The sequence below is a fragment of the Lipotes vexillifer genome, unplaced genomic scaffold (genome assembly GCF_000442215.2).
Source record: "Lipotes vexillifer unplaced genomic scaffold, Lipotes_vexillifer_v1.1 scaffold1704, whole genome shotgun sequence".
Classification (NCBI taxonomy): Eukaryota; Metazoa; Chordata; class Mammalia; order Artiodactyla; family Lipotidae; genus Lipotes; species Lipotes vexillifer.
Window position 1 is genome coordinate 335,160 of NW_006799933.1, and position 27,195 is coordinate 362,354.

At 38.8% G+C, this 27,195-nt stretch overlaps 1 protein-coding gene across 1 annotated transcript in view; it reads right to left on the reverse strand.

Moving 5' to 3' along the window:
- The window catches only part of CALCR (calcitonin receptor), a 148,530-nt gene that overhangs the window by 55,967 nt on the left and 65,368 nt on the right, over positions 1-27,195 (reverse strand). The window contains exons 3-4 of the mRNA XM_007472020.1: positions 7,958-8,038; positions 1,963-2,119 (exon numbers count right to left, since the gene is read on the reverse strand). Of these exons, the coding sequence (XP_007472082.1) occupies positions 1,963-2,119; positions 7,958-8,038 (238 nt within the window). The remainder of the gene's footprint in view (positions 1-1,962; positions 2,120-7,957; positions 8,039-27,195) is intronic.

Sequence of the window (27,195 nt, forward strand, 5' to 3'; positions counted from 1 at the left end):
GACCTAGAGTCTGTCATACAGAGTGAAGTAAGTCAGAAAGAGAAAGACAAATACCGTATGCTAACACATATATATGGAATTTAAGAAAAATAATGTCATGAAGAACCTAGGGGTAAGACAGGAATAAAGACACAGACCTACTAGAGAATGGACTTGAGGATATGGGGAGGGGGAAGGGTAAGCTGGGACAAAGTGAGAGAGTGGCATGGACATATATATACACTACCAAACGTAAAATAGAGAGCTAGTGGGAAGCAGCCACATAGCACAGGGAGATCAGCTCGGTGCTTTGTGACCACCTAGAGAGGTGGGATAGGGAGGGTGGGAGACACATGAGGGAAGAGAGATGGGAACATATGTATAAGTATAACTGATTCACTTTGTTATAAAGCAGAAACTAGCACACCATTATGAAGCAATTATACTCCAATAAAGATGTAAAAAAAAATAATAATAATAAAATAAATAAATAAATAAATATTAATCCCGACTGAATGGCTCAGTGGTAGTGTCACATACAGAAGTGAGTATCCAGGAGGGATGAGTTTATGAGTAAGGTAATGGTGGGATTTGAAAATATTGTACTTGTGAAATGGCCAAGTGGAAATGTGTAGTAAATGTATGGGAGATGGACGGAGAGGATTAGGTGAAAGAATAACTGCATTTAAGGTGTTTCATTACATAGAAGCCTGGTCTAAATTCTCAATTTCAAATAAAGGAATTTTTTTTCTTTGAAAAAAATTAAATCTACCCTAGAACGTAAAGCTATTCGAAAGAATGAGCTTCAGTCTTTGAAGGCAGTTCTCGAAAAAAAAAAAAAGTTTTAAATAATGTTCGTAGCACAGAAGTTCATCCTCCCAAGATGACTAAGACCAAAGCGAAGGAGACTGCACTCACTCAGTTTCTGAAAATATCAATTTTGTGTTTCTGTTGTTTCACTTAGCTTCAGAGAAAGGGTTTCTTTGGGCAGAGTTACATATAATGCCTTTTCAGGTTCTTAAACACTGAAACCACTGCAGACAGAAGAATGACATGTGTGTTTCAATTGACTCACTTTTTTCTTTGAAGGAAAATGCTAAAAATAGGAACTACAAATTAAAACCTTAACTGTTTGATGGCAAACCATGTGTAGTAAATAGAGTATATTCAACTAATTTTCCCCCTAGGAAGCAGTGTGTTGTCTTAGAATACAGGAGGGTGTTAAAAGATCTTGTTGGGTCTTTTCAAGTGCTTTAGGGGTCAGGGGAAAGAATTTAAATGAATGTTGCAATGCTTGGTCATCACATCCTCTCTTTTGTTTTCCCCTGGGCCCTCTGTAGCTAATAGAATATGCTTGGCGCTAAGAATAGTTGGGCAGTCACACAGAGCATTCTAGAGAAAGTGATAGATAAACAATGCATGCCCAGGAGATATCTTTTTCTAATTCCTCTGCGAACTGTGGGTAGAAAAGGAGGATTAGCATGAGTTGCCACCCAATTGACAGGTAAGGGAAGATACTACCTAATTAACCCAAGCAAAACAGAGTTTTGATAGGCTCTGCCTCAGGCTAATTCTCTGCCCACTATTTTCCACCTCTCCTCCTGTCATTGTCTACTTCCTTCCCTCACATAGTCCTATATTGTTCCTGCTTGCCATGGGTGAATACTGGGCTATGTGTAGTAATTTTGCCGTAAATGCAGATATTCGCCAAAAAGCAGTCAGGTGAACTTGAGCAAAGAAACTAGGCATGTCTGCTGTATGAAATACTCAAACATACCACGGTATGAAAGCCACTGTTAAAACTACTGGCATATTAAATTAAAATTAGTCAACACATATTTACCCACAGAAGAAAATAAGCCTTTCCTGATGTTTGAAACACACATTCACATACGTCCGTCCTTTTACCTTCTCCTTGGTATGGGGGTAACTTTTGCATTCCTGATGTTTGAAACACACACTCACATACATCTTTCTTTTTACCTTCTCCTTGGTATGGGGGTAACTTTTGCATTCGGTCATAGCATCTGTGCTGTGCCTCCAACAGTCTCTGCTTTCCTAAAAGGTAGAGAAATGGCTCCGGCTCTATTGTTGGAGGGTGGGTGACCTCTGAAGTGGCAGGAAGAACTGGAATTGGGCGCTGTATTAGAAAGGAAACTGAGTTACTTATGGGGAGTAGAGATGGGTGAATACATAATGAAACAATCAAAAAATATGAAAACGTTTATTTTTTCCTTCTGTAAGCAACAATTATGCATAGTCTCCATGTGGAATATTTTTGCTTTGTAATTAAAAAGTGTATTTACATTTCATCTATAAATTCTACCTAAAATTTGCCTTCACTCTATTCACTTTTGAAAATGTATAGTACCCACACAAACTCATGCACCTCTTTACAAGATTGTTTTAATTTTATCAGTGTAAAGTTTAGAAGTAAACAAAGCAAATAACCTGATTTCCAAAATATGAATATTAAATCAACTTTGCTTTGTTTGGAACTCCTAAGAATCACGAATCATGTTATTTAAAGTAGCTATATTAGTGCAATAAATACGTTTTAATTGGATTCTTTCAGCTGATTTGTTTGTACTTAGATTGCACACACTGCCAAAAATTTACCCCATTTATTCCATAGAACAAATAAAATCTGTTCTTCTGAAATAGTCTGCTTTAGGTAATTGGCCTTAATCTCTTCAAATTGGTTTCATCAGCAGATGATCTATACAAGGTATCATTTTCACTGCTGAAAATCAATGTAAATCTTAAATATTTCTCTTAGAGCTTTTGAATTTTCAGTACAGACTGACATTAGGTTTGTCAGTCTGTTAGTTTTCACTACCATCATAGGTGCAATTAGTCTAAGTTGTGAGTATGTATCTGAAAAGATGAATGTCTGACAAATTGTCCTAAGTTGTGTTTAGATAGATTTCAATTTCTTTTGTGGCTCTGATGTTTTTAGTAGTGCTTGAATCTGTTTTTTTTTATATCCATGTTCTGTATAGAGTTTTTTGGAGAAGACTTGCAAACTTCAGCCTGCATTGACTTTTTCTGAAGTTAGAAATTCTCCTTGCTTTCTATTACACCTGTTGAAACACTTTTAATTGGCCTTATTCTGTTTAAATTATTCTAAGACTGAAGTTTCCCCAATGTACTGATAGCAGAAATAGTGTTATGTACCTTTCTCTATTCTCCAGTCTCTAAAACAAACATCTTTATTAAGTTGACCTGTATACCCCAGGATATTCCTGGTAGAGCCTCACTGTTTTCCAGTGTATCTCATTGTGTAGACAGGGCATCCTGTCCTATGAGACAGCCTATCACTAAAGGCTAAACTGTACAGAGCACTAAACAATAAAAATTCAGAGTAGAGAGAGATCATGGGGGAAGAATAGTTGGGAATGACTACAGATACAAGGTAGAATTTGAATTGGATCTTGAGTATATGTACCATCGCATAGGCAGAGAGGAGAGGGAAGGCTTTGTGGATGGTGGGAAAGGTATACAGGTTAAGTCCAGAGAAAGGAAATGGTATGTGTGAAACACTGAACTGAAACCATACTGCCTGGAGGGGAGCATGTTTGAGGGTAAGATATGAAATCAAGGAAAATCAGATAATACAGGGCCCTGTGGGAACGAATACAAAACGTCTGGGACATGAAAGGCTCAATATATTTTAGCAAATATTTTAAAAACATGATGAAATAAGCGGTCTTGCAGTTTTTTGATCAGTGAAGGTTGCGAAAGGAGAATGTTAATAAAATTCATGTGGTAGGCATCAGATGTCCACAGATTAGTGCTGGGGAGGCCAGCCAGGCAGCTGAAGGCGTGGACTAGATCACCTTAAGATGGAACAAGAGAGCAGCTCAGCACTTTCTCAAGAAATAAAAGCACCGAGGTATATTTGAGTATAAGGAATGGAGAACAGTAAGTCAAATAGCCCAGATGTTTTAGCCTATATGGCTAGAAAAAAAAATGGTAGCGTCCTGAGAAAGAGAAGACATTAAGAGAGGAAAACCTTACTCGGAGAAGGTAAGATCTCTTTTGGACTAGATTTGGGGGTGCCAGCAAGTCATCTGAGTAGAAATCACTTGCAAACAGAAGAGGGTGAATACTTAGTTACAACATTACTGTTATAACTGTAGATGAATACTTATTGTGAATATATTTGACACTGTTAGGATTATTTCTAATTTTAATGCCTCTAGAATTTGTGACAAGAAATTAATGAACCGAAAAAGATTATTAAAGGTGTACAAATCCTTTACCAATGTAGCTGAACAACATTATGTTGTAATATGACCCCTTTCCCACTGGTTTTAAGATCAGTCAGTCAGCAAATAGTCATTGAACTTCATGAGCCAAGTATTGAGCTAGAGGCTGAGGAAACGGTGCTGAGTAAAACAAGCACAGATACTGCCCTTCTGGAACTTACAGTCCAGCAAGAAAGACCAACACTATAAATATTTCCAGACACCAGAAACTGTGAAAGGTAAAGAATTATTAATCGTTAAAGGCTCAGATATTCCATTAGGAATTGAGAGGTGGTTTGGGAGTAAGGAAAAGTATTTTGAAGACATTTCATGTCAAGGCTTCTTTCTGGATTTTATTAGCCTACATTTCTATGAATGTGTGTTTTAATAATTTGACTAAAGATCATGTAACCATGATCTTTAATTGATTAGTGTCCTCACAATAAGATACAAATGATTGGTTCAGCTTATGCATCTACTTGATTCTTTGTGGCTCTATTCGTAGAATCTTGAGTTGATATGAAAATCATCATTTGATATTATTTCTGGGTCATTTCCCCACCATCTTCAAATCAAATTAGAAGATGTATTATTATGTTATATATAAATCTTTTCTGTCACTTAGTAGATATTTTAGACATTAGGAACTACTTTGCTTAAGTTTGACATTCTTTCCGGAAGTAACATTCTGAATTCTACTTTTAAACGGACTAAGCAACCAATTAAATGTTCCTGTGTTAGTTGGAAATTCATGGAGGCCATGGGGAGGCAGTATGTGCAAGAATAGCCAAGTGGAAACTCTATACCTGTATTTTCAATGACAACATTATTTGGTTTAATGCAGTTTTAACACCAGTAATAGCAGAGATACGACCATCTCAAAAAGTAGGTGTAGTTCACGCAGACGACAGTAGCATCGATCTTATCATTCCTCCAATGTTGAAACAAAACTCCAGTGAACTTCCTGTAACCTGGTCCAGCAGAGATTGTTTCAACACTGAGGGAATGAGGAATCAGAACTTCTGCCCTTAGAAGAACCATAATAATCTGAGGCCGCTCCTGGTCTGGTTCATGTTTGAGCATTGACGATGCAGTTTTTCCAGTGGTAGCTGAATGTTTCAGTGATTTTCTTCAGAAAATAACATATACATTGAGGCATTCTGTTATGTATATAACATACAGATATATGTAGATATAAATATATAGCCATTACATCTATATAATTCTGATCATGGAATTACTACCGCTTAAAATAACATGTAAATTTCATAAAGTTCATTGATCCTTAACTTTATGCTAATTATTTCATACAGTTAAAAATAGCTAGTGAGGTGGTATAATTTTCAGCAGTAAAGAGTTAAAACAGAAGCAGTAGTGATTAAACCACCAAGCAATGTGAAAAACAATATTCCACATCATAAGTGTTATGTTTATTCTATGTATTTGTGGAAGGTAAATATATAATTTTATGCTCACATGAAGATAGAAATGAGACATTAAGGGCATGTTGCTTTTCTGAATAAAGACTGAAATTCAAAGTTTTGCATTCAAGCCATCTTGCGTGATTCTTCCAAAATCAAACAAAAACCACCTCTTAATTGTTGTCCTATGTAGCAGTTTAGCCGCCGTATATGTGATGTCACTCCTAAAGGATCCAGTAGATGGCGCCACACATACGACCACCAAGCTGCCACTGACAGCTGTAGTCTGCAGCCGAAACATCACTGTTGTTTCAGTTAATACTTTGAGTGCCTCCCCCATGCCAGGCACTGTTCTAGGTTCTGAAGATTCAGCAGTGAACAAAACTGGCAAGGTCCCTGCCCTCATGGAGCTTACATTCTAGAAAGTTTCATCCACACTAATCATGGGGTCCAGAGGTAAAGCAATCTATTTGAATGGCCGTGTGTTTAAGCAATTCCTACTTTGATTAAGACAATCAGCCTCCTTGTGTGTTACAGGTGGTTTCTAGAAGTACAAAGAACAAGTAGAGAGCTGTTCTGTGTAGAACTTTGAGGAATGGTCCAAACCTACTGAATGTGGGGATCCATGCTACTGGGTTGAGGGGAGACATTCCTATTGATTGCCACAGATAGAACTGCTCTAACAGGACTATGAATCCAGAATCCACAAGCTGATGTAAACAACTTTCCATGTCACCATTCTTAATAATGATAATGTCTATGTTCAGATTACTTGTAGCTTTCAGTTACTCATACCTTTCAAAATAACAAAGGATAAAATAGAGCTTTGTAAAGGGTTAGCCCTGCTTTTTCCAGGTAGGATCAGATGCCTGGTTGGTGTCCTATGTGTACTTTCTACCTGAGCATTATATAAACAAAACTGCCATATATTATCATAAACTCAAAACAAATAGGGGAATACAGCAAAGTGAACAACAACAACATAAAGTAGGTTCTTCTGAGAAGCATTATGTCTTCATCATTGTTGTCATTGTCATCGTCATCACTACCATATTTTTAGCACTCACTAAGTGCCAAGCACTGTTCTAAGCCTATTGTATTACTGCAGGTAAGAAGAGAAAGTGACTGGGTAGTTTGGGTAAAAGTAGATGAGGCTAATGGAATGCGGTGACACAAACTGCTAGTTTTTAAAGGCTATTTGGAAATCAGGTTGGTAGAATTCAATAAATATATGGGTAGTGGTTAGTAATGCATCTAAGAAGTGACATTTTAGAATAATTAAAGTCAATGTCATTTAAAAATTTCCTTTTCTCTAGAGAGCATCAATGTGGAACATAACGAGTGTTTTAGAAGGAAACTGATGTATCAAATTTTTTATGGACAAATCCTCCAAATCCAATAGGTAATCCAAACACACAGAAGCAAAATTTATGTTACAGTGAAGAGAGCACAAAGCCATTTAAGTACCCTACGCAATCATGTTTGCTAGTAAAAAAAAAAAAAATGCCCGCAAACCATAAGACACCTGTCGTGCTCATGCAAATATATGAAATTCTTTCAGTCTTTGAATTTTAAAATGTATTAGGTACGGGTTTTGAAAAAAGTGACTTTTTAAACATACCAAAAGTTATATACTCTTTGTAAAAGAAACAAAAAACGGTGACTGGATAATACTCAAACTTTCTTATTATCTAGTAGTTACTGTATGATTTCTTCTATCTATGTCTAGTTACATGCTTTATGAAATTTAAAAATCTTTACATATAGTTTATCACATAGCATTTCATTTGAGATGAATATCAGTATGAATAGAATATACCAATATTTCTGCATCTGTAGAATATGACATAAGGCTTAGACATTTACAGATGAAATAAAATATTCCAGTAGTTTCTACAATATTCTTGTTTAAAATTTATTTCAAACAGCATCAAGGTACCTACATTTCCAAGTACTGGATTACTTGTAGCAAATTATACTGTACTTAATCTGAAGATTAAAATAACATGACAGTCTTAAATAAACTATCCTCATTCAAACAGGTACAGAAGGGCTACATTAGCAATCATTCCCATAAACTTTGACGTATAACATTACAAAATGTAAATTCCCTTAAAATTAACATGTATGAAACGTTAGTAATAGTTTTCCTTGAATAATATTAAGAGGAGATTTGTTAACAAAACATTAAAGAAAATTATAGTTCGGTTTTTGGAGAACAATGTCTACCCTTGCAAATGCCCAATTATAATCATACTGCTTCAGCATCTTGATTAACACAGCTTAAAATAACTTTGTCTCACTTACATTCAGAAAGAAGAAGAGGGTCAAGCACCAGCGTGTAAGCGTGAACTTCATTTTGGGTTTTTGAAGACGGTCTTCTAAGACCTAGAAAAATGTAAAAGTAACAAAGACATTTAAATTAATACAGCTTTAATATTGACTGTGGCCTTTTTTTCTTGTCTATTTGACTTGAAAAAGATCACTGTCCAAAGACACCCTAAATACAATCCATGTAAGTACAGTAAGCTTGTGAGGCAAATGCAGCAGCATGTTCCATTGCCCTTCCTCTCAGCCAGGAAGACTTGTTTGGTTGTTGTCTAAAGTTCTCCCATTAAGAAATTCCAGAGCCCCCTTTACATATCAGGACATAAATAAAAGATTCCGAGAAATCAAGAGCAGTCAATGTGGACTTCAATTAACACATGGCATCAGAAGAACTGCTGAAAATTTTCAGTGGAAACATCCTCAAAAAGTCACCTCAATGGACATGAACAAATAAAATCTGTGCTTTTTAAAGGATTAATAGCTATGCCTTCCAGGTAATCAAAAGCCAACTTTTATTTAAGTAGTCTTATTTGCAGCCTTGAGTATTTTTCTTTCCTACAAATTCTTCAAGCGTCAAGTTGCTATTAAGAATAAATTTATTCCATAGCAAGGCTAGTTTGTTCCCTAAGAGGTCACCAGTCCTACTCAAGAGCACAACAGTCAGAAACAGGCTGCTTTGTGACAAGTAAGAGTTTTTTGTTACTCTGCAGGTAATTTTACACAAGGAAAAGTAAAGGAGTGAAATTTTAAATATATACATTTCATCAGTGGGATCTGTGTGAAAACTATTTCAACTAAGGGTGAGTGGTTATCATTGCATCTAACACTCTACTCATTGTACCACTTTTAGGTTTTACATATTCTGCTAGGTTTGAGTTAGTATCTACACTGTATGCCTGTTGGGCTGCACCTTGCAGGCCTGCGAGCCTTGAGACCAAAGAAATGGCCTGGAGACAGCGGTGGAAACATCCATGGTTTACTGGAGAGGGTATCTTAAGCAAAAGGTTCTGGAGCAATATCCCACGTTTTACAGCAGATGGCAGGCAGGACACGACAGCAAGCTTTGCAACTTGGGTGAGAAGGAGGCTCCCATTTATAAGGGGAATTGACATCAGGTTGGCTCAGTTACCAGGGGAACCAGCAGCTGGGGCAGGGAGCAAACACATAGGCAGGTACTATTTAAGCTCTATAATTAAGAGGATAGGAGAGTCACCTGAGAGAAGCAGAGCCTGCTCGAGCAGAGGATGTACAGAGAGCAAGGGAGCAGCCATCTTGAATGGCCTGACGATACACTCCACTCCTACACACCCTGCAGGACCCTTACAATCTTGATCCGCCCCTTTTCCGTGATATCCCTGGGGTCAGGAATACAGAGGCACACTCCAACCAAATACCACACATGCAATACAGACACCAGAGGCTAAAGAGTATCATGAGTCCAAGAGGTGGGCAAACTTTGGAGCCAGGCACTTATCAGGTCAATTTTTCATGGAAGTCCAGATGAGGATGACAATGTCCTCTCGCGACAGGGACCCAATCAAACTCATTTCACAGTGAGGCCACCACTGTCACCCAGTCCACAGATTCCCTCCACTTAGACTAAGGAGGGAAGGCAAGATGTTTAACAGGCACAATACAGGGGAGATCATGACTATTAAGCAAAATACAAGCAGTAAGAGCACACTGAGATCACATTGCCCCTGCATGTGGTTTTCGTCCTGGCCTGCAGTACCCCACCACCTCGCCATCCTCAGTCCCCACAGCCAGTGCCGAACACTGGAGAGGCCTGTAGCAATGGACCACAGGGTTAATATGATGGTGCCTTTCTCCAGTAGGGGGCCTGGATTAATTACCTTGGTAGTTTTAGGTGGGGCTGGGTAGAAGACAGGTGAGATCTGTAAATCCCTTTCTTTTTTTTTTTTTTTTTTTTTGGGCTTAAATCCCTTTCTAATCCTCTTCCCCACAAGGCAGCAAACCCAAACCACTGGGGACTTACTTGCCAGTCCTCGGGTCATTTATGATGTGTTCCCCTGGGGGTAGATCCTGTGTCAAGGGCAAAGCAAGTTATTGGCCTGACTGACCATTTGGCAGCAGTCGTTAGGTGGTCGACAGTTGAGCTTGGATTGTGTTGACTAGTTTGCCTCTGGGTTAACAGGGCATCAGCACTGGGACGATTGCTCCTGGGACATGTCCTCATGTTGGAAGAGAGAGTTTTCTGTGTTAGTTGCTGAGTAGTCCCTTCATCCTTTCAATTATCCCGGCAGCACAGGGGCTGTAGGGCAGGGGGAAATGTCAGCGTACGGCATTTGTATTGGCCCATTCCTGAACTTCATGACCAGTAAAGTAGGGGGGTTTTTTTGGCCGCATTGGGTCTTCATTGCTGCGCGCAGGCTTTTCTCTGGTTGCGGCGAGCGGGGGCTACTCTTCATTGCGGTGCGCGGGCTTCTCATCACAGTGCCTTCTCTTGTTGCGGAGCACGGGCTATAGGTGCACAGGTTTCAGTAGTTGTGGAGCATGGGGCTTAGTTGCTCCACGGCATGTGGGATCTTCCCAGACCAGGGCTTGAACCCGTGTTCCCTGCATTGGCCAGTGGATTCTTAACCACCGTGTCACCAGGGAAGCCCCTAAAGTGGGGTTTTTTTTGCATTACTCTATGACTCCGTAGACCTCGAGTAATGGCTTCCACCTGTTGTAACGTACTGTAGACTGCACCAGCTGTTGTTCCAAGAAACAATACTGTTGCTCTGCCCCCTTCCACAGCTGAACCAGAAGCCAAGGACAGTCTGCCATTGCCACAGGCCCCAGCCAAACCCTCTGGTGAACTGGGCACCTCCAACTGACAAGCCTGTCCCGAGGTAACACCCCTAAAGCCTGTGTCTGTAGTTGTTTAGGGGTGGTGGGTCGGAGGTATGCTCGTCTTACGTGACCAGCTAACATACAAGTATTTGATAATCCAAGTTCTTACACTTTGTATTCACCAGCCATCCCCATGCAGTCAGATGAGCCACGAGCACGGGGCTGCTACTTTCACACCGGAAGAAGGCTCTAAGGTTAACAGGATGTCATCAGTATGACGGGAAAGAAAAACATCTCCCATGGTAGTCAGCTGCCACAGTGCCCCACGTGCTAGTGGACGGCCTCCTCAGGATCACCTCTGCAACTTTCCATACCCCAGCCTTATTTTCCGACATCTCAGCGCTCACGGGAGTTTTTCGGCCTCCTGGTTGGCTCACCAGTGGTTGGGCTGCACTTCGCAGGCCTGCAAGCCTTATAGCTGCCCAGCCTTGGGACCAAAGAGCCTGGAGACAGCAACAGAGACTCAATGGTTTATTGGACGGGGACTCTTAAGCAAAAGGTCCTGGAGTGACACCCCACTGTTCGCAGAGGGCAGGCAGGCCGTGGTAGCGTCCTTCATTACCAGGTGGGGTGGGGCGGGGCGGGGCAGGCAGAGAAAGAGGCTACCATTTATAGGGGAACTGACGTCATGTTGGCTCAGTTACCAGGGAAATCAGCAGCTGGGGTAGGGGGTGAGCACGTAGGCAGTTACTAATTAGGCCCTATAATTAAGGGGATTGGCTATTCATGTGAGAGAAGCAGGACTGGTGGATCAGGAGATGTACAGAGAGCAAGAAAACAACCATCTTGAGTGGCCTGACCATACAGTGCCTAATATACTTGTCCCCAAGAGTAAATGGTATTCAATTTACATATTAGCATGCCAGGAAATTGAGAAAGTATAACTTTCATGTGTCATCTTATATGCTGATCATTACCCCTTGTTTCTGGCACTTCAAGCCCACTAGTAAGTTGAAAAAACATACATGTATTGACAGATGAGGCATTACAAGGGACGCAAATATGGGTGAGACGGATGAGATGTGGTTTCAGTACAAGAAACTGAGCATGGTGGGGGGGATGGGGGCAGGGAGCAATATGAATGATGTAAGACATGTGCTAAAATAACTATCATACAGCCTTGGTAAAAAGTTCAATAAAATGGCACAAATGCAGAGCTTTATAAAGGATCATTTCTGATTGGGGGAATGAGAGAAGGATTTGTATTTTGACCTAAAATTTGAGAACTGAATAGGGTTTTAAGAAACAAAGACCTACATAGGCAGAGAAAGCAGATTAAAAACAAGATATGGAGATAGAAAAATTTAGGGGTAGCCAAAGAATAAGGAATACAAAACTTTAATTTAGCTGGAGCTTAGAGCTTCTCAGGAAGTGAAAATAAGGGTAGAAAAGTAGGTTTTGAGTGCCTAGAAAATTTATTACCCAAACCACCTTTTGGCACTTTGTGTGCCTGCCACACATTTTTATCTATGTATGTACACAACTTAACAACCTAGCCTGATGCGAAACCTCTTTCACAAAAGGATTGTTTTAGCTATCTATATATCTCTGGCACTTCACACAATCACTCACACGTGATTGTTATTTTTGATAATAATGGTGGTTTGTGGTCTGATGAATTCTAGGAAGCACAGAACTCTCTTGAATGTATTATTTTTCCCTTTTTGATTCCTTGTACTCCCATGTCAGTGACTTCCACAATTATCCATGAACTGTCCAAATAGGAAACCAGGGATGGTCCTTGATTCCACCCATTTCCTTATACCTGACATCTAGTCTCCATGACTCCCATTCTGTCAGCCTTTGGTATCTTGTTAAAGTGTTCACCCTCCTCCACCACCGTAGTTCAGAGCTCCATCTTTCTCATCAGGACCCTAGCAACAGCCTCATGACCAGTTTCCCTACTTCAAGTTGCCATCCCTCCAACCCATTTCCTATACCAAAATGAGTGTAATTGTATCTTCCTTCAGTGATTGCCTCCAAACTTTAAGTAAATGCATAAAACCCTTGACTAGGAATGTAGTAATACAGGGCCCCCTTTAGCAACAAGCACCAATATGATCATGGAGGGGAATAAAAAGGGAGAAATTAAAGTTGTCTCCTAGATTGCTAGCTTCGGTCCAAGGACAGATAATGAAGGAATTCAGCAAGGGGAAGTAGGGAAGAGGAGGAGCCCTTCTCCCTTTACTGGGAATATTATTACCTGCATACTGGATGAGACTTATTTCCTGATGTGAAAGGTAGGACTTTTGAAGTGTTCACATACTTGTGAAATTGGTACAGCTTTCCTTAGTTAGATCCTACTTTTTTGTTGTTTTTTTTTTTTGTGGTACGCGGGCCTCTCACTGTTGTGGCCTCTCCCATTGCGGAGTACAGGCTCCGGACGTGCAGGCTCAGCGGCCATGGCTCACAGGCCCAACCGCTCTGCGGCATGTGGGATCTTCCCGGACCGGGGTACGAACCCGTGTCCCCTGCATCGGCAGGCAGACTCTCAACCACTGCGCCCCCTACTTTTTAAGAAGGAAATCATAGACATACAATGAATTTCTAAGGGTCTGTTGAGTATGATAGTCTTAGGATTTCGTCCCTGAGAGAAGCAGGTGTTAAGAATTAAAAACCAGATCTGTTCTTCCCATGAAAGTCCTGCTCATTAATTCCAAATATGAGAGCTAAGCACAGTGAGAAGCCAGCTTCTCTATGAAGGTGAATATGGGGCGATTAGGCAGTTAATTGGCTTATTCTATCTATGTCACATATGTGATGTCACCTGATATTTTATAAAGTATCAGTTGCTTGGTTTTGACTAAATGGTATCATTACAATGCAGAGCAATAGAAGCGGTGGGAGACTTGTCACCCTTAAGGTGAGTGGAGCTGTGTAGTCATCTTGGCCTAGGAAAGGGGAGGTCCAGGCTTTCAAAGCCCCACATACCGCGTTTACATTTGTACCATGAACAACTAACGTGAATGAAAATAGATCTGAGACTGAACAACACTTGGAAATGACAGAGAGGTTTAGCCAAGAAACAAAGTCCTTTCTTTTCTCCTATTAATTGAAGAGGTCTGTAATTTTAAATGGTCTTGCATTATTTTGAACTCTTAACAAATTCCTCATGTGTAACTTTATAGTATATCTGGGCTGTACTGCACCTGCCTCTAGTCAGAAAATTTCCAGGGTTAAACAGTACCTTGTAGATATGCCTCTCTTTGAGAAAAGTGTTTTTTTAAAAATATTTATTTATTTATTATTTATTTATTTTGGCTGTGCTGGGTCTTAGCTGCAGCACACAGGATTTTTGTTGTGGTGTTTCATGGTGATCTGTGAAGATAGGAGAAAGAATGCATAGGTAGAGTTATGAAGAAAGACAGGGCTTTAAGAATTTAAGGGAGATAAACAAGGCAAAAAAGTAGAACCAGAATGAGGAATGAAGTAATTCACCTTCTCTAGGATTCTTCAAAGAAAGAGAAAAAAGAGTGAAGAAAGTTAATATAGAGTAACAGCTGTGGAAAACCCAAAATGAATTAACAGAGCCCTAATGTTAGCTGAACAGATGATTAACGGATGGGTAGGTTGCAGGGTGGAATCTAGAGAAAGACTAATGTGGAATTTTTGATAGGCAGGAATTTTCTAATTCAGTTTTTTAGAAGTTAGAAATTTTCTAACTTTCTAAGCTTAGAAAGTTGAACCTGGACCCAGGTAGAAAAGGACAAAATCAGGCAAACAGTAGCTAATGGAGATAAAAATGCAACTTAGAAACTTTCAAATTGTAATGGGAACAGGTGAGACAGAAAACTTGTGATCAGACAGTCATATGGTACACCTGGAAGATGACTCCAAGAAAACCAGAACAGAGCTTAACTTCGACATCAGATTATTTACTTGCTTCTTGATATTTCTATTTTTTCTCTACAACAAGGACATTGTTTAGTCTTGTAACCCTAGAACCTAGAAAAGAGTCTGGAGCATAGTAAATGGTCAGTAAATATTGGTTGCTTTGTTTAAGGGATGAATTAGGGTCAGAATTTGGTAAGGCAGGGAGGATTATTCTTTACCCAAAGAGCCCTAATTATGGAGCCAAGAGATTCTTATTTCGGCTTCTGCTTTTATTATTTCTTTAGTTTTGGGCAAAAAGCTTCACTTCTATGCCAGTTTCATACCGATTCCGTATCCATATCCTCCTTGAATAGGAGAAGAATACACTTCCATATGTAAAGCAAATTGACCCCCCTGGATCTGTCTCAGTAGTTTAGCTACTTAGGGCAGTGGTTTCCAAAATGTCTTTTAACCACTTTTTTTTTTTTTTTTTAAACAAAAGCTCTTGTGGAAGCCCACATATAAGCCAGATGGACGTGGAATCTAAACACCTGATTGGGGAGCCTGGTTTAGAATACAGAAATAAGGTAACCTTGGACAGTGGTTCAGTCACTGAGTGGGACAACAGAACATGCGTTGCTCTGAATCCACAAATGAGCACCCATCACTCATCTCGTCTCTAGAAAATTGTATCCCTGTGTTGCAGGGGTGTGGTAGTTAGTGGAAACTACTCCTCCAGTGAATAAATAGCATCCAAATCACTAATACAATGATGGTGATTAAATAGACTACTCTTCATTTAAAGAGAACAGATTTCCTTGGAAAGTAAAGTTACACTATTTTTATTTGGGGGGAAGAATATGAAACGTCAGTTTCTGAAAATAATGTGTCTATTCTCATAGATCAGCATTTCCAAAAGTGTACTCCATAGAATAGTGGGAATCCCATGAGAAGCAGCATAAAATAAAGTTTCCATGGCCAAAGAAGTTTAGGAAACTAAGCGTTTTCTATATTCCTCTTAGAGATGTACCAGAGACATTAGCACTTTAAAGCATCTAATTTTCCTGTACCGAAAACACTAGTTTGACTTTAACTCTTCATTCTCCAAACCTGTTTGACCCTGAAAAACATTTTTAATAATAACAATTATTGATCCATGTACAGAATATACTTTGGAAAATGCTCTTTTGGCTCAATGGCAATTTCTAACCCACCATAGTGAATGAAGCCTGCAAGCTATGAGAAAGAGCTGCCCTTCTACTTAAAATTTTCTTTTTTTCTTCTCCATGGAGCAAAAGTGGAATTTCTGAGGTCTTAAATATTCCCCAGCCTTGGTACAAAGCCCAAAGCTATAAAAGGTATCTCAGAGGCAATTGCTCCTTTGGAACATTATTTGTCAAGAGCCTCTTCTTTACTTCTCTGGCTATGAGAACAAGGAGTAAGATGGCGGGGTATGGGCAAAGAGTAGAAAAGAGGAGGAAGGCATTGCTTATCTAAAAGCACCTGTGGGGGCTTCCCTGGTGGCGCAGTGGTTGAGAGTCCGCCTGCCGATGCAGGCGACGCGGGTTCGTGCCCCGGTCTGGGAAGATCCCACGTGCCGTGGAGCGGCTGGGCCCGTGAGCCATGGCCTCTGAGCCCGCGCGTCCGGAGCCTGTGCTCCGCAACGGGAGAGGCCACAACAGTGAGAGATCCGCGTACCGCAAAAAAAAAAAAGCAAACAAAAAAAAATAAAAACAGCTGTGGCATTCTGTCCCCCAAGGCCTAGAGCCTGTTTCAGATTTGAAATTTGGCATTTCTTTTGAAGACAACTCGATTTAATATGGTCCTGTAGATACAATCCAAGTGAGCAGGTAAGTGAATTTTGTGGAACCCTGGAACCACAGGGTATGATGGTTTGCTGCCTCACCAGTGCCTTCTGTTTGGACAAGTCCTTGATTATATAACCTACTAGAAAATCATTCTTCACTAGTACAGGAACTAATTTGCCAAGGCATAATGTGGTCATAACCCCAATTTATGTGGCTCCATTAAACAAAACAGAGTGCCTTCCTGCTGCTCATCATGAGTTTAAAATCCCATCTAAATCCAGGCTTCTAGTCTAGCTGGTAAAAACTGGCACCCTCTGAATAGGGAAGCTTTTTTTGGTAAACAGGTTGGCACACAATGTAAAAGGAAGAATCTAGATGAGAAGGGAAGCAGAATAAAAATGATGCCATATTGAAAAAAATTAAGACTTTTTCTTTCACTCACATCAATGATCTGACGTAGTAAGTGCTCAATAAACATTTATTGACTGAAACAGAGAGATCGTCTCTAAGCAGTCAGCTAGGCAATATTAATAAATAGAGAGATCTTGGAGAAATGGTTCAGAATCTTGTGCAGTTCAGAAGTGTGCCACTACTCAAATGGATATTATTAATGGATAATTAGATAAAATTTGGCCAATTAAAATTAATTTAAGGGAAGGGCACCAGAATCTTGTGGATACTTTCTAGTACTGCATCTCCAGTAGCAGCCGTGAGAGGGAAAGGGGAGATAGAAACTGTTTGGCTCAATTAAATTCAATTAAAAATACACCATGAACTTATTACATGTGCTTTAATGCCATCTCAAGATATTTAATTTCAATATGTGAGAGGCTGGGAGAAAAACAATTTAGTCTAAAGGGTCAGTATGAAAAAAGACAAGGATGCGGGGATCTATGTGGGTTGTTTCCAAACTCCATGTTCTTATTCCTTACATATACACTGCCGTATAACAAGAAAGAAGGAGACTCAGTTTTGGACAAATGGAATTTGAATTGTCAGCAGAGTCTTCTATTTGGAGACCCTAAAATGCACCTGATTGTTATTAGTGTCTTCATATGCTCTTTATAAGCACTTTTGTTGAGATCAGCGATGACAGATATGGGAAGAGGAGTCAGTGAAGTGTAATGGAAAAAAAATACTGGGCTAAGGAATAAGGGCTCTATACTCCAATCCTAGACCCACCTCAAACTCACTACGTGACACTTAAGCACATTACTGCACCTTTCTGGACATCAATATAAAATTAGACAATTGGATCATAACTAAGAGTTTTTCTTACTCCAATACTGGCTCTGAGTTGCAATAAAATAAAAAACGTTTTTTGCCGACAGAGATAGCATAACAATTAGATAAATATTGGATCTATTTGACTGTTCAATAGAAAATTAATATAAACAGCATTTCCCACATTGTGTTCTCTAAAATATGATCCCTGTGACCACTTATTTAATAACTCATAAATAAAAGGAAGGAATAGTTCCCTGGGAAAAGGTTTGAGAAATGTGAAATACCATGTGCTCTTTTCTGGAAAAGTTTTATGTTTATGTTAGGATATTAAAGGTTCTGAGAAGTCCTGCAACAATGGATCCTTAAAATTCATTTAAATTAGCGGTTGTTACTAATTATATCTACCAATAATAATGTGCAATCAATACTCAAGGAATGAACAGGCAAGCTTGTCTAATAGTTGGCTTTTGATTTCAGTGAATGAAAGGTGTGTTGCTTTCTCTTTATTTGCAGAAAAGACTGTAGTTATAGGCAAATGTTGCAGACTTATTAGCATTTCTTTGTTATATTGGAAAAGAAATTGCAGGACTTTGCCATAACTTGTCTGGATTATTGAAAATCTGATGATTAGATGACTGAGTTGGTGCTTTGTTTTGAAAGTCCACTTTCACAAATAACTCTTTAAGTCAAACTTTAAAATATTTAGGTAGAATTCAATGTCATACACATATCAAACCATTCTACAAATACCAACAGGAGTTTAAAATGGTAGGTTTATGATTTTAGTCCTTATATACATATTACTGTGCCCTTATACACACTATTGAAAAAAATCCTCTTTTAGAAAAAGATATGCCTGATTTGATTAGATGATGGAACTGGAAGGGATTCTAAAGTTCAAATTTTCCAAACTTTTCACTGAAAACCCACTGAAATGACTTCCCTTAAACTGGTTAGAAAGTTAGCGAAAGAGCTCTGATTAAACTTAAACCATAGATTCCCAAACTAGTGTACACTCTAACTGACTACCCTGCCCCCTATCAAAGGTTTTCCCTAGCTGGATTCAACCTTCTGCCAGTGAAGCCTCTGAGGCTTGGTCTAGTTGGGATAGAAGTAACCCATGACCACAGTTCATTCTCTTGCCCAGTTCAATTTCTCTTAATTACCTTCAGGAATTCTGTTTGGTTCTGATCTCAAGGATATCTTAGGGTAGAAGGTGCTTAGCCTGGAACAAAATGGGTTAAATAAAGAAATAACCTGTGCTGTTATTCAACATATTTAACAACTGTTGCTACTTAAACATCCACCCATCAGAACAACTGCTGGCTGTTAGCCATGGGCACTGTTATACCGATGCTCACCAGCTGTAAACCAGCCCTGGCGTTCTCCACTTCCCTCCTCTCTTCCATAACCTTGCTATTCATTGTGCATGTACCTCTACATTTGTGTTTGCAAAAATGGAAGTGGGGTGGAATGAGGCAGAGAGCACTATTTTTTTTAATTAAAAATTTTTTTAAATTTTAATTTCTCTGATTCTAGTGATTAAGAATATTTTCCTTTTAGTTATTTATTTTTAATTAAAAATTTTAATACAATTTTAAAGGTTACTTTCCATTTATAGTTATTACAAAATATTGCCTATATTCCTCATGTTGTAAAGAGAGCACTTTTTGTATTTATAAATTCACTCATTAAATATTACTGAGTCAGATGCATTTCTTGCTCTTATGAGCCACTATGCACTACAGAGAATGCCTGAGTGAGAGCTACCCTTATGCACCCACATTCCTGAGATTCCATACAAAGATATTTCACCTACCACCTTACAAGGGACAAGCTTGCCCCTGTATTTCCAATTCCAGTAGCATATATTTACTAATAGAGAAAAGTGCCATCAAATGTAATTTAATCATTACAAAGCTTTCCTCTTCTTATTAAATTATTTAAGGATCCATTTCCCTGAAATTTGAGCACCTTGGAAATTATCCTTTTTGCATGACTGTGTAAGCAGTTCAAAAGGTTCTGTAAAATTAGCTGGATTCCCTTGAAAAGACAGGGAGATTAAGCAGGATTAATGACATCAGGGATGGTCAGCCAAACTGGATCCCTAACTGTCAGCCATGATGATATAGTTTCCATCATAGCAGTTGTTTCCCACCATGACCCCAACAGCTAATGTTCAAGGTTCTGATCTAAAGAACACTTATCTAAATAGATGGTGTCTAAGTCAGTTTCAATGTGGCGATCTAATATTTCAGGTGAAGAGAACATTTTGCAACCTGCTTTATTAAAGAAAGTTTGGTCTTTGTGACGAACTTGTTTATGACTTGCTTTGCCAGTTCACTTTTAAAAAATTAAGTATATAAAGAAGTTATGGTACATAAAACAAGACTTATCCAATCATAAATTTAATTAGGAACACCAAAGAAGTAAACTTAACGAATGTGATTTGGTTTAGGAATGTAGGATCCGGGTTTTATTTAGTCTTGCTAATAGGAACATTCCCTGTGGTGTAGCTTTGGAGCACAGAATAAGAAAGCTGTAGAGAGGAGGGAAAGTTATGCTCATCACACCTTAATTGTTTGTCCCTGCTTTCAATATGTGTTCCAGTAACGAAGTATAATTAAAAAATGTTTGACAATAATCCCCCAAAAGGAATACTCCATAAATTAAAAGAAGGCACTTAAGTCAATGGGAGTGCCATTTCAGCGAGGACCATTCTCTATTATTAAAGCTCCATTCATGATACCAATAGCAAGTTGCAATAAAAAAAAATGAGTTAGTACTAAATTAGCAATACATTTAAGACAGAATGTCTGATGATCTTTCTAATTTCATCTCTTAAGAGTGCCCTGATGGTGATTAGGTGTTAAAAATATATTTCACAAATGTAATTACTAAACTATAAAGGGAAATGAATCACAATGACTAGTGAAAAAATAGTCATAATACACCGATAAAAACAACTCCTAACAAAACACAAACAAAGGCAGAACAGGTTCAGTGATATTATAGAATATGGCCCAAGTTTTCCATTTTACTTCTTATGGCCATTTTGCTTTTTGGAAATTCCCACCAGCAGGGGAGAGAACAACAAATTCTTACATTCACATTTGCCTTTACTAATATACACTATCATTGTAATGTTATTTAAATGTAGCTGAGTAGTTAAATTTTGCAACATCTGTGTTTGAAATAAAGGCAACCCCTGACTGCAAAACAACAGACTATAAGGTAGTTACAATATTTAACCTCAGCAATATCTGGTACGCAAAGAATGCCAGAAAGAATTCTTTAACCACATATTATTTCCTCTGTTCAGTAATTTTTCTTTCTTTCTCCCACTGTATGTGAAATCTGTGATCTGCCATCTTGAGCAGACACTCAAATAGTACTTGTAAACAAGATAGGCCTCTATGTCTACCATAATCCTTACATTTTAAGACGTAAGAAAGATAAATGCTTAAACTGTTCAGCGACTAGGCTTGTGATCTATCTTTGATAAAAAATGCCAGATTGGCTGGGCTTCCCTGGTGGCGCAGTGGTTGAGAGTCTGCCTGCCGATGCAGGGGACGTGGGTTCGTGCCCCGGACCGGGAGGATCCCACATGCCGCGGAGCGGCTGGGCCCGTGAGCCATGGCCCCTGAGCCTGCGCATCTGGAGCCTGTGCTCAGCAACGGGAGAGGCCACAACAGTGAGAGGCCCACATATCACAAAAAGAAAAAAAATTAAGATAATGAATGTAAAAAAAAAAAAAAAAAAAAATGCCAGATTGGCAACTCTATGTAAACTACACCCATGTTACATCTTGAAATAATATCTGTTTTTTAGCATGACATTTCTCAGGAAGAGACAAGTGTTATATAAGTTATCCAAAAATAAGTAAATAAATAAAAACCAAAACCCTCAACAAGAAAAAACTACATTAAAATTTGGCAAAGAACTTGAATAGAATGTCTCCAAAGAAGATACACAAATGGCCAATAAGCACTTGAAAAGATGCTCGACATCACTAATCATAAAGGAAACATAAATAAAAACCACAATGAGATACCACCACAGTCGGAAGGCACGGGGCAGGGGGTGGTAACTGTTTAATGGGTATGATTTTCAGTTTTGCAAGATGAAAAATGTTCTGGAGGTAGATGCTTGTGCAACAATGTGAAGGTACTTAAGGCCACTGAATTATATACTTAAAAATGGTTAAGATGGAAAATTTTATGTTCCTTGTATCTTACCACAATTAAAAATAGAAATAAAAAATGATAAAGACACCAGAAAAAAAGCTCTAAATGACTGGCATCATTCAGAGCTCATCACTGACACAGTGGGAAAGGATAAAGTAGCTGACTGGGGTGGGGCTGAGGGGGAATAACTTGAATGGGAGTCTGGAGATACGGATTCAAGTCCCAGCCCTGTTATTAGCTACTTGTGGGAAATTTGGCGAGATGTGGAAAATGAGAGACTACTATAAGCTCCCTAACTTTCAGTAACTCTGCAATTCTATAAAGATGGAGGATGGTGACAACAGAATGGAGTATTAGGCACTGTAACACTCAGTATTCAGGGATGAAAGAAGGAGGAAACTGAAGGGACTTTTCTGTGGGAGAAAACTGCTGACAGACCATTCCTGTGTTCTAACCTGTAGTCAGGATCTTGGGACCCAGAGGATACATTTTGTACTCTTCTGTCTCCCACTGGGGCAAGATCACAGCTCTCTGAATGGCAGTGTGCCAAACAACAAAACTCCATTTAATAATACTGCTTAGAGAGGGGAAGATACCTTATTTCTTTGGAGAATTTTCTTGGAAAGAAGTCACTAAGGACATCCATTCCTGGATAGCTCCAGAATGTGGCCAAGAAATAGAAGACATTGCATCAGGGCTATCAGCTATTTAATAGCTCTTCTCTTTTCCTTGGGACATTGCACAATTCCTTGTGAAGGAGCACTAAGAACAAGCTGCCTTGTGCTACCATCAAAAACAGAGTGCTAGGGCTTCCCTGGTAGCGCAGTGGTTGAGAGTCCGCCTGCCGATGCAGGGGACGCCGGTTCGTGCCCCGGTCTGGGAAGATCCCACATGCCGCGGAGCGGCTGGGCTCGTGAGCCATGGCCGCTGAGCCCGTGCGTCAGGAGCCTGTGCTCCGCAACGGGAGAGGCCACAACAGTAGAGGCCCGCGTACCGCAAAAAAAAACCAAAAAACAAAAACCCAGAGTGCTGTGAAGCTTAAAATGCTTCACTGTGGTGATTTTGCCCCAGTAGTAAGCACATGTGTGGTGAGTATTGAAATTATCATAGAAAGGCAAAAAGAAAAAGCATAAGACAAAATTGAATCATAAACTAAGACAAAGAAACACATAATAAGATTTTCAATGCAAATAAGTTAAATGGCCAGAGGTCATGAATGAACTACTAACAATTATTACAGATGTACTGCCTGTGTGGGAACCAAATAATGGTGAAATGTATACCATTATGGGACAGATAGTAGATTTTGCTCACAACTAAAGATTTCTGTATTAAGTCTTTGTTTGTCAGGGTTCTCCTCCAGAAAGTGGCTAATATCAGAAAAGAATAAAGTCCCAAAGAGCCAAATTAGGGTTAGTTTAGTGAAAATGAAGAGTAAGCAGTGTAATTAGAACTAGGTAATTAGGCAGCGAACACTCCCTTGTTGAGCACACACACAGTTAACATACAATAGGGTGAGGAAGTGGTAAAAAGTGGATGCGTGAAGCTGTTATGTCAGTTAACACCTGACTGAGAAAGCATTAGTGTAACAGCAGCATTTCAGAAGGGCCACCAGCTGGCAGAGCAATGAAAAGCAGGAAGGGTAGTGAGCTAGGATTGAAAGGGGCAGAGTGAATGGTCAGGTAAGGCAGGCCTATACACGCTCCTAATGTTGGGGTTCTTGAGACAGACTGGAAGTTGAATCACGTCCCAAGGAAAGAAAGAATTACCGAGAAAGCAAGCACAAGAAACCACCCCTACATCATTGTTTGTGCAGGACTGGAATCAGGATGATGACGTTTGCATTCCCGCGTGCAATTGTTCGCATGGACAAGATGAAGACAACTACCTCTTCTCCAGTTTTATATATAAGAATCAATGCTCCAAATTTCACAAAACCTCAAATCTCTGACATTAGCTTAAGAGTTCCAGGATTAAAGCTACAATATGTCATTGGATACCCTCAAAGAATATTATGGAAGCACAGATGCTAATAAGTACAATGAAAATTTCTATTGCCATTTGGAATATACCCAAAGAAATTTTCTCAGTCAGCAGAAGGGCGGGGCGGCGGGGGATGAATTAAAGCAAAATGTAATATATTTTCCAGTTGGATATACTACAGTCTCAGAAGTGTGGCTGTCAGAAGGCATGTGGACTCACAAAGGAGGGTGGGCTTTTCAACACACTCTAATTAAAGCATGAATGCAATTGTTTTTAATACAATTTAGTTGAATTTAAACCTAAATTCTGCTTCTGTTGACACTGTATTCTAACGTGACGGTTAGAAAGTCAAACAAAACGAAAGTCACGATGGTAAATAGTAGTTGAGTGGTCTACTGAGTTGGGTCATTGAAATATTTTTACTTAACCAAAATGAAAGTCCAGGTCTTAGGGCATCACAGGTAGAGTACTGCTTTTGTGAAGACCTATTTGTATGATAATAGTTGTGTGCCCAGAATGGTGGGTGCTTGAGGCCTTATTCTCATCACGTAAATTAATTCTCTCAAAACAATCCTAAGAGAGAAGGTTTGCAGGTGAGAAAGTGGCAGAGCAGGGATTCAATATCAGATCTCGAAGGTCTTGTAGTCCATGTACTTAGCGACTATGCAGTAATGTCTTCCTGATTTTAATCTCTATAGACCTGGCTTAAAAACTGGGGATTTGGGTTCCTCTTTCCTACTCCCTTGTTCAAAATTAAATAAACTAGGTACTCAGTACGGAAAAAACTAAGACTTTCCTACTTCTCACGACTCACAAAATGACTAACATACCTATGCACTCAGCAATCATGAATATTTTGGGAAATAATTTCAAAGAGACTGCACTTATATTATACCAAAACAGGTGCCAGAAGAGAGTGAATCAGTTAATGAAGTGAAAATTTCAGGCAAAAAGGAATTAGATATTGTGTAGATATGTGGTTCTCACACTTTCAGTTTATGGGTAACTTGAGTGGCAAAGGAATTCAAGAATCACTTGTCCCATCCATTTATGCCTTCTACTGCATGTATGTGTACACAAATGTATACTCAATAAATACATATTCTGTTTTGGACTCGACAGAAAAAAATGTTATTAGTTCATGCTAAGAATAAAATTGTGGACAGTGATTATAGACAAACAGATCATAAACACTGATGCTACAAGAAAAATTTTCATAAACCATCTATAAAAGCCTTGTGACCTTCATTTGTAGGCTAACAATACTAGATATTTTTCCAAACAGGTCTTTCAGCTTTAGGTACATCATAATTATGGAGTACAGCACTCTGAAAAATTGGTGGTAAGACACATATAACATGATCCAAGATTTTCATTTTTATAGGATATAATATATAATTGTCATGATTGGGAAATGTATAAATCTTTCCACATTGCCTTTGTAGTGTTATAACATCAAGAAAAATTTTATACATGTATTCCTTTAGGAATGTATTTTAGAATTCAAGTTAGTTTTAAAGCACTCTTCAGTTGGGGTTTGACTTAAGGGTTATTCAATTAATGATACTTGAATCAAGGACTCTGTTCCAGCTACATTTTTAATTCAAGGACTATGTTTAAAATTCTAAAAATATTTAGAAAATAATTCCCAAGTAAACTGATAGAGTTTTGAAAATTAGAAGAACAAGGACTTAGACCATCTACATGTTCAGTGGTTAGAAAGGATGAATTAATAAGGATGTCCTTCCTTTGGGATCTATACAACAAATTAACTTTGACATTAAATTGAAAGGCTTAGAGAGATGTTTTCATCTTACCTTTTAATGCTATCTTTATGCATTCACTTAAGTTATTACATGCAATATGATAGATGGTCCCTAAATAAGATAATAACAGTGGCTCCCTGAACTAGTAGTTGCAAGTTGAAGCAGTTTAAATCCACTAAATTATGTTGATATTTGCTCAACTGACAAAAACAAAATATTTTCCAAAACAAGGTGTCAATGTAGTAAGTTTTAAAAATAAAAAGTAAAACTAAGATTTTCTGTCACGAAATCTAATTAGTTAAATGATTTAGAATGTTTTAACCACTCTGGTTATTTTGTGTTAATCACAACAGAAAATAATTCCTATTAGGTTTAAAGTTTGTCAATGAATCCTGTCTCTTAACATTCAGATATATATTCTAAAATAATGGGAGGTTTTCTAATATGACTTTATATAATAAATCTCCAGATATAATTTTTTTCTGATTTCTTGAGGGTCCATATGATGGGACTAAATTTCCTTCCACTTTCCAAACACTGTGGAAAATAATAAAGAGTTCTTGTTCATTTTTTCAAGGATCTTACTACTAACATTCATGTAGCATTAATAAGCATGAAGATGTAGTATAAACTCAGAATATTAAATGTGGAGGGGATATATGTATATAGTGTGTGTGTGTCTGTGTGTGTGCGTGTGTTTGAGATATGTTGTTAAAGCATGATTGGCTTTCGGCTTTTCAGGGATGTATTCTTGTTGTCTTGCCCTTTTACAGAAAAAAGTGAGGGACATGGTTTTCAAATTGTACCAGGCTCCCATAAATAAGCTCTGACTTGTGAAAGACTGTATTCTCCCAAATGGCAGCTCCAATATAAATCTCATCCCACATCATTTTATGATGTGATGTGGACACTCCTCCTTCGAGAGGTTGTATCTATATTCACTCCTTTTCAATTTGGGGATACCTTAGTAGTTGACTTGACCTTCAGAGTATGGCAGAAATGATTCTTCATGACTTCATAGGCTCAGCTATAAAAGGCTATTGGTTTCTCCTTGGCTCTCTCTTTTTCTTGAGACACTTGCCCTTGGAACCCAGCCACCATGTTGTAAGGAAGCTCAGCTTATAACACGTAGAAGGGCCAAGTACGGGTGTTCTGATTGACAGTCCAAGCATCAACTGCCATGCATGTGATGAAAGAGGCTTGACAATGATTGTAATCCCCTACCTATAAGTCTTCAGGCTGAAGCCCCAGACATCAAGGAACAAGTCAAATTGTTTCCCCTGTGCTCTGTCTAAATTTCTGACTCAGAAACAGCCAGAGATAATAAATGATGATTATTGTTTTAAGCTACTAAATGTTGGGGTAATATTTTATGCAACAACAGGTAACTGTAATAAAATATGCCTTAAGGGCTCAGGAAGAAGATTGAGGAAGAGTATTTGGGTCTAGTTCCAGCTCTGCCACTAAGTAGGTGTGTTAATCTAATGTAACTAGTCATGAATAAGATACAATATCCTCCAGGGCTTCCCTGGTGGCGCAGTGCTTGAGAGTCCGCCTGCCGATGCAGGAGACGCGGG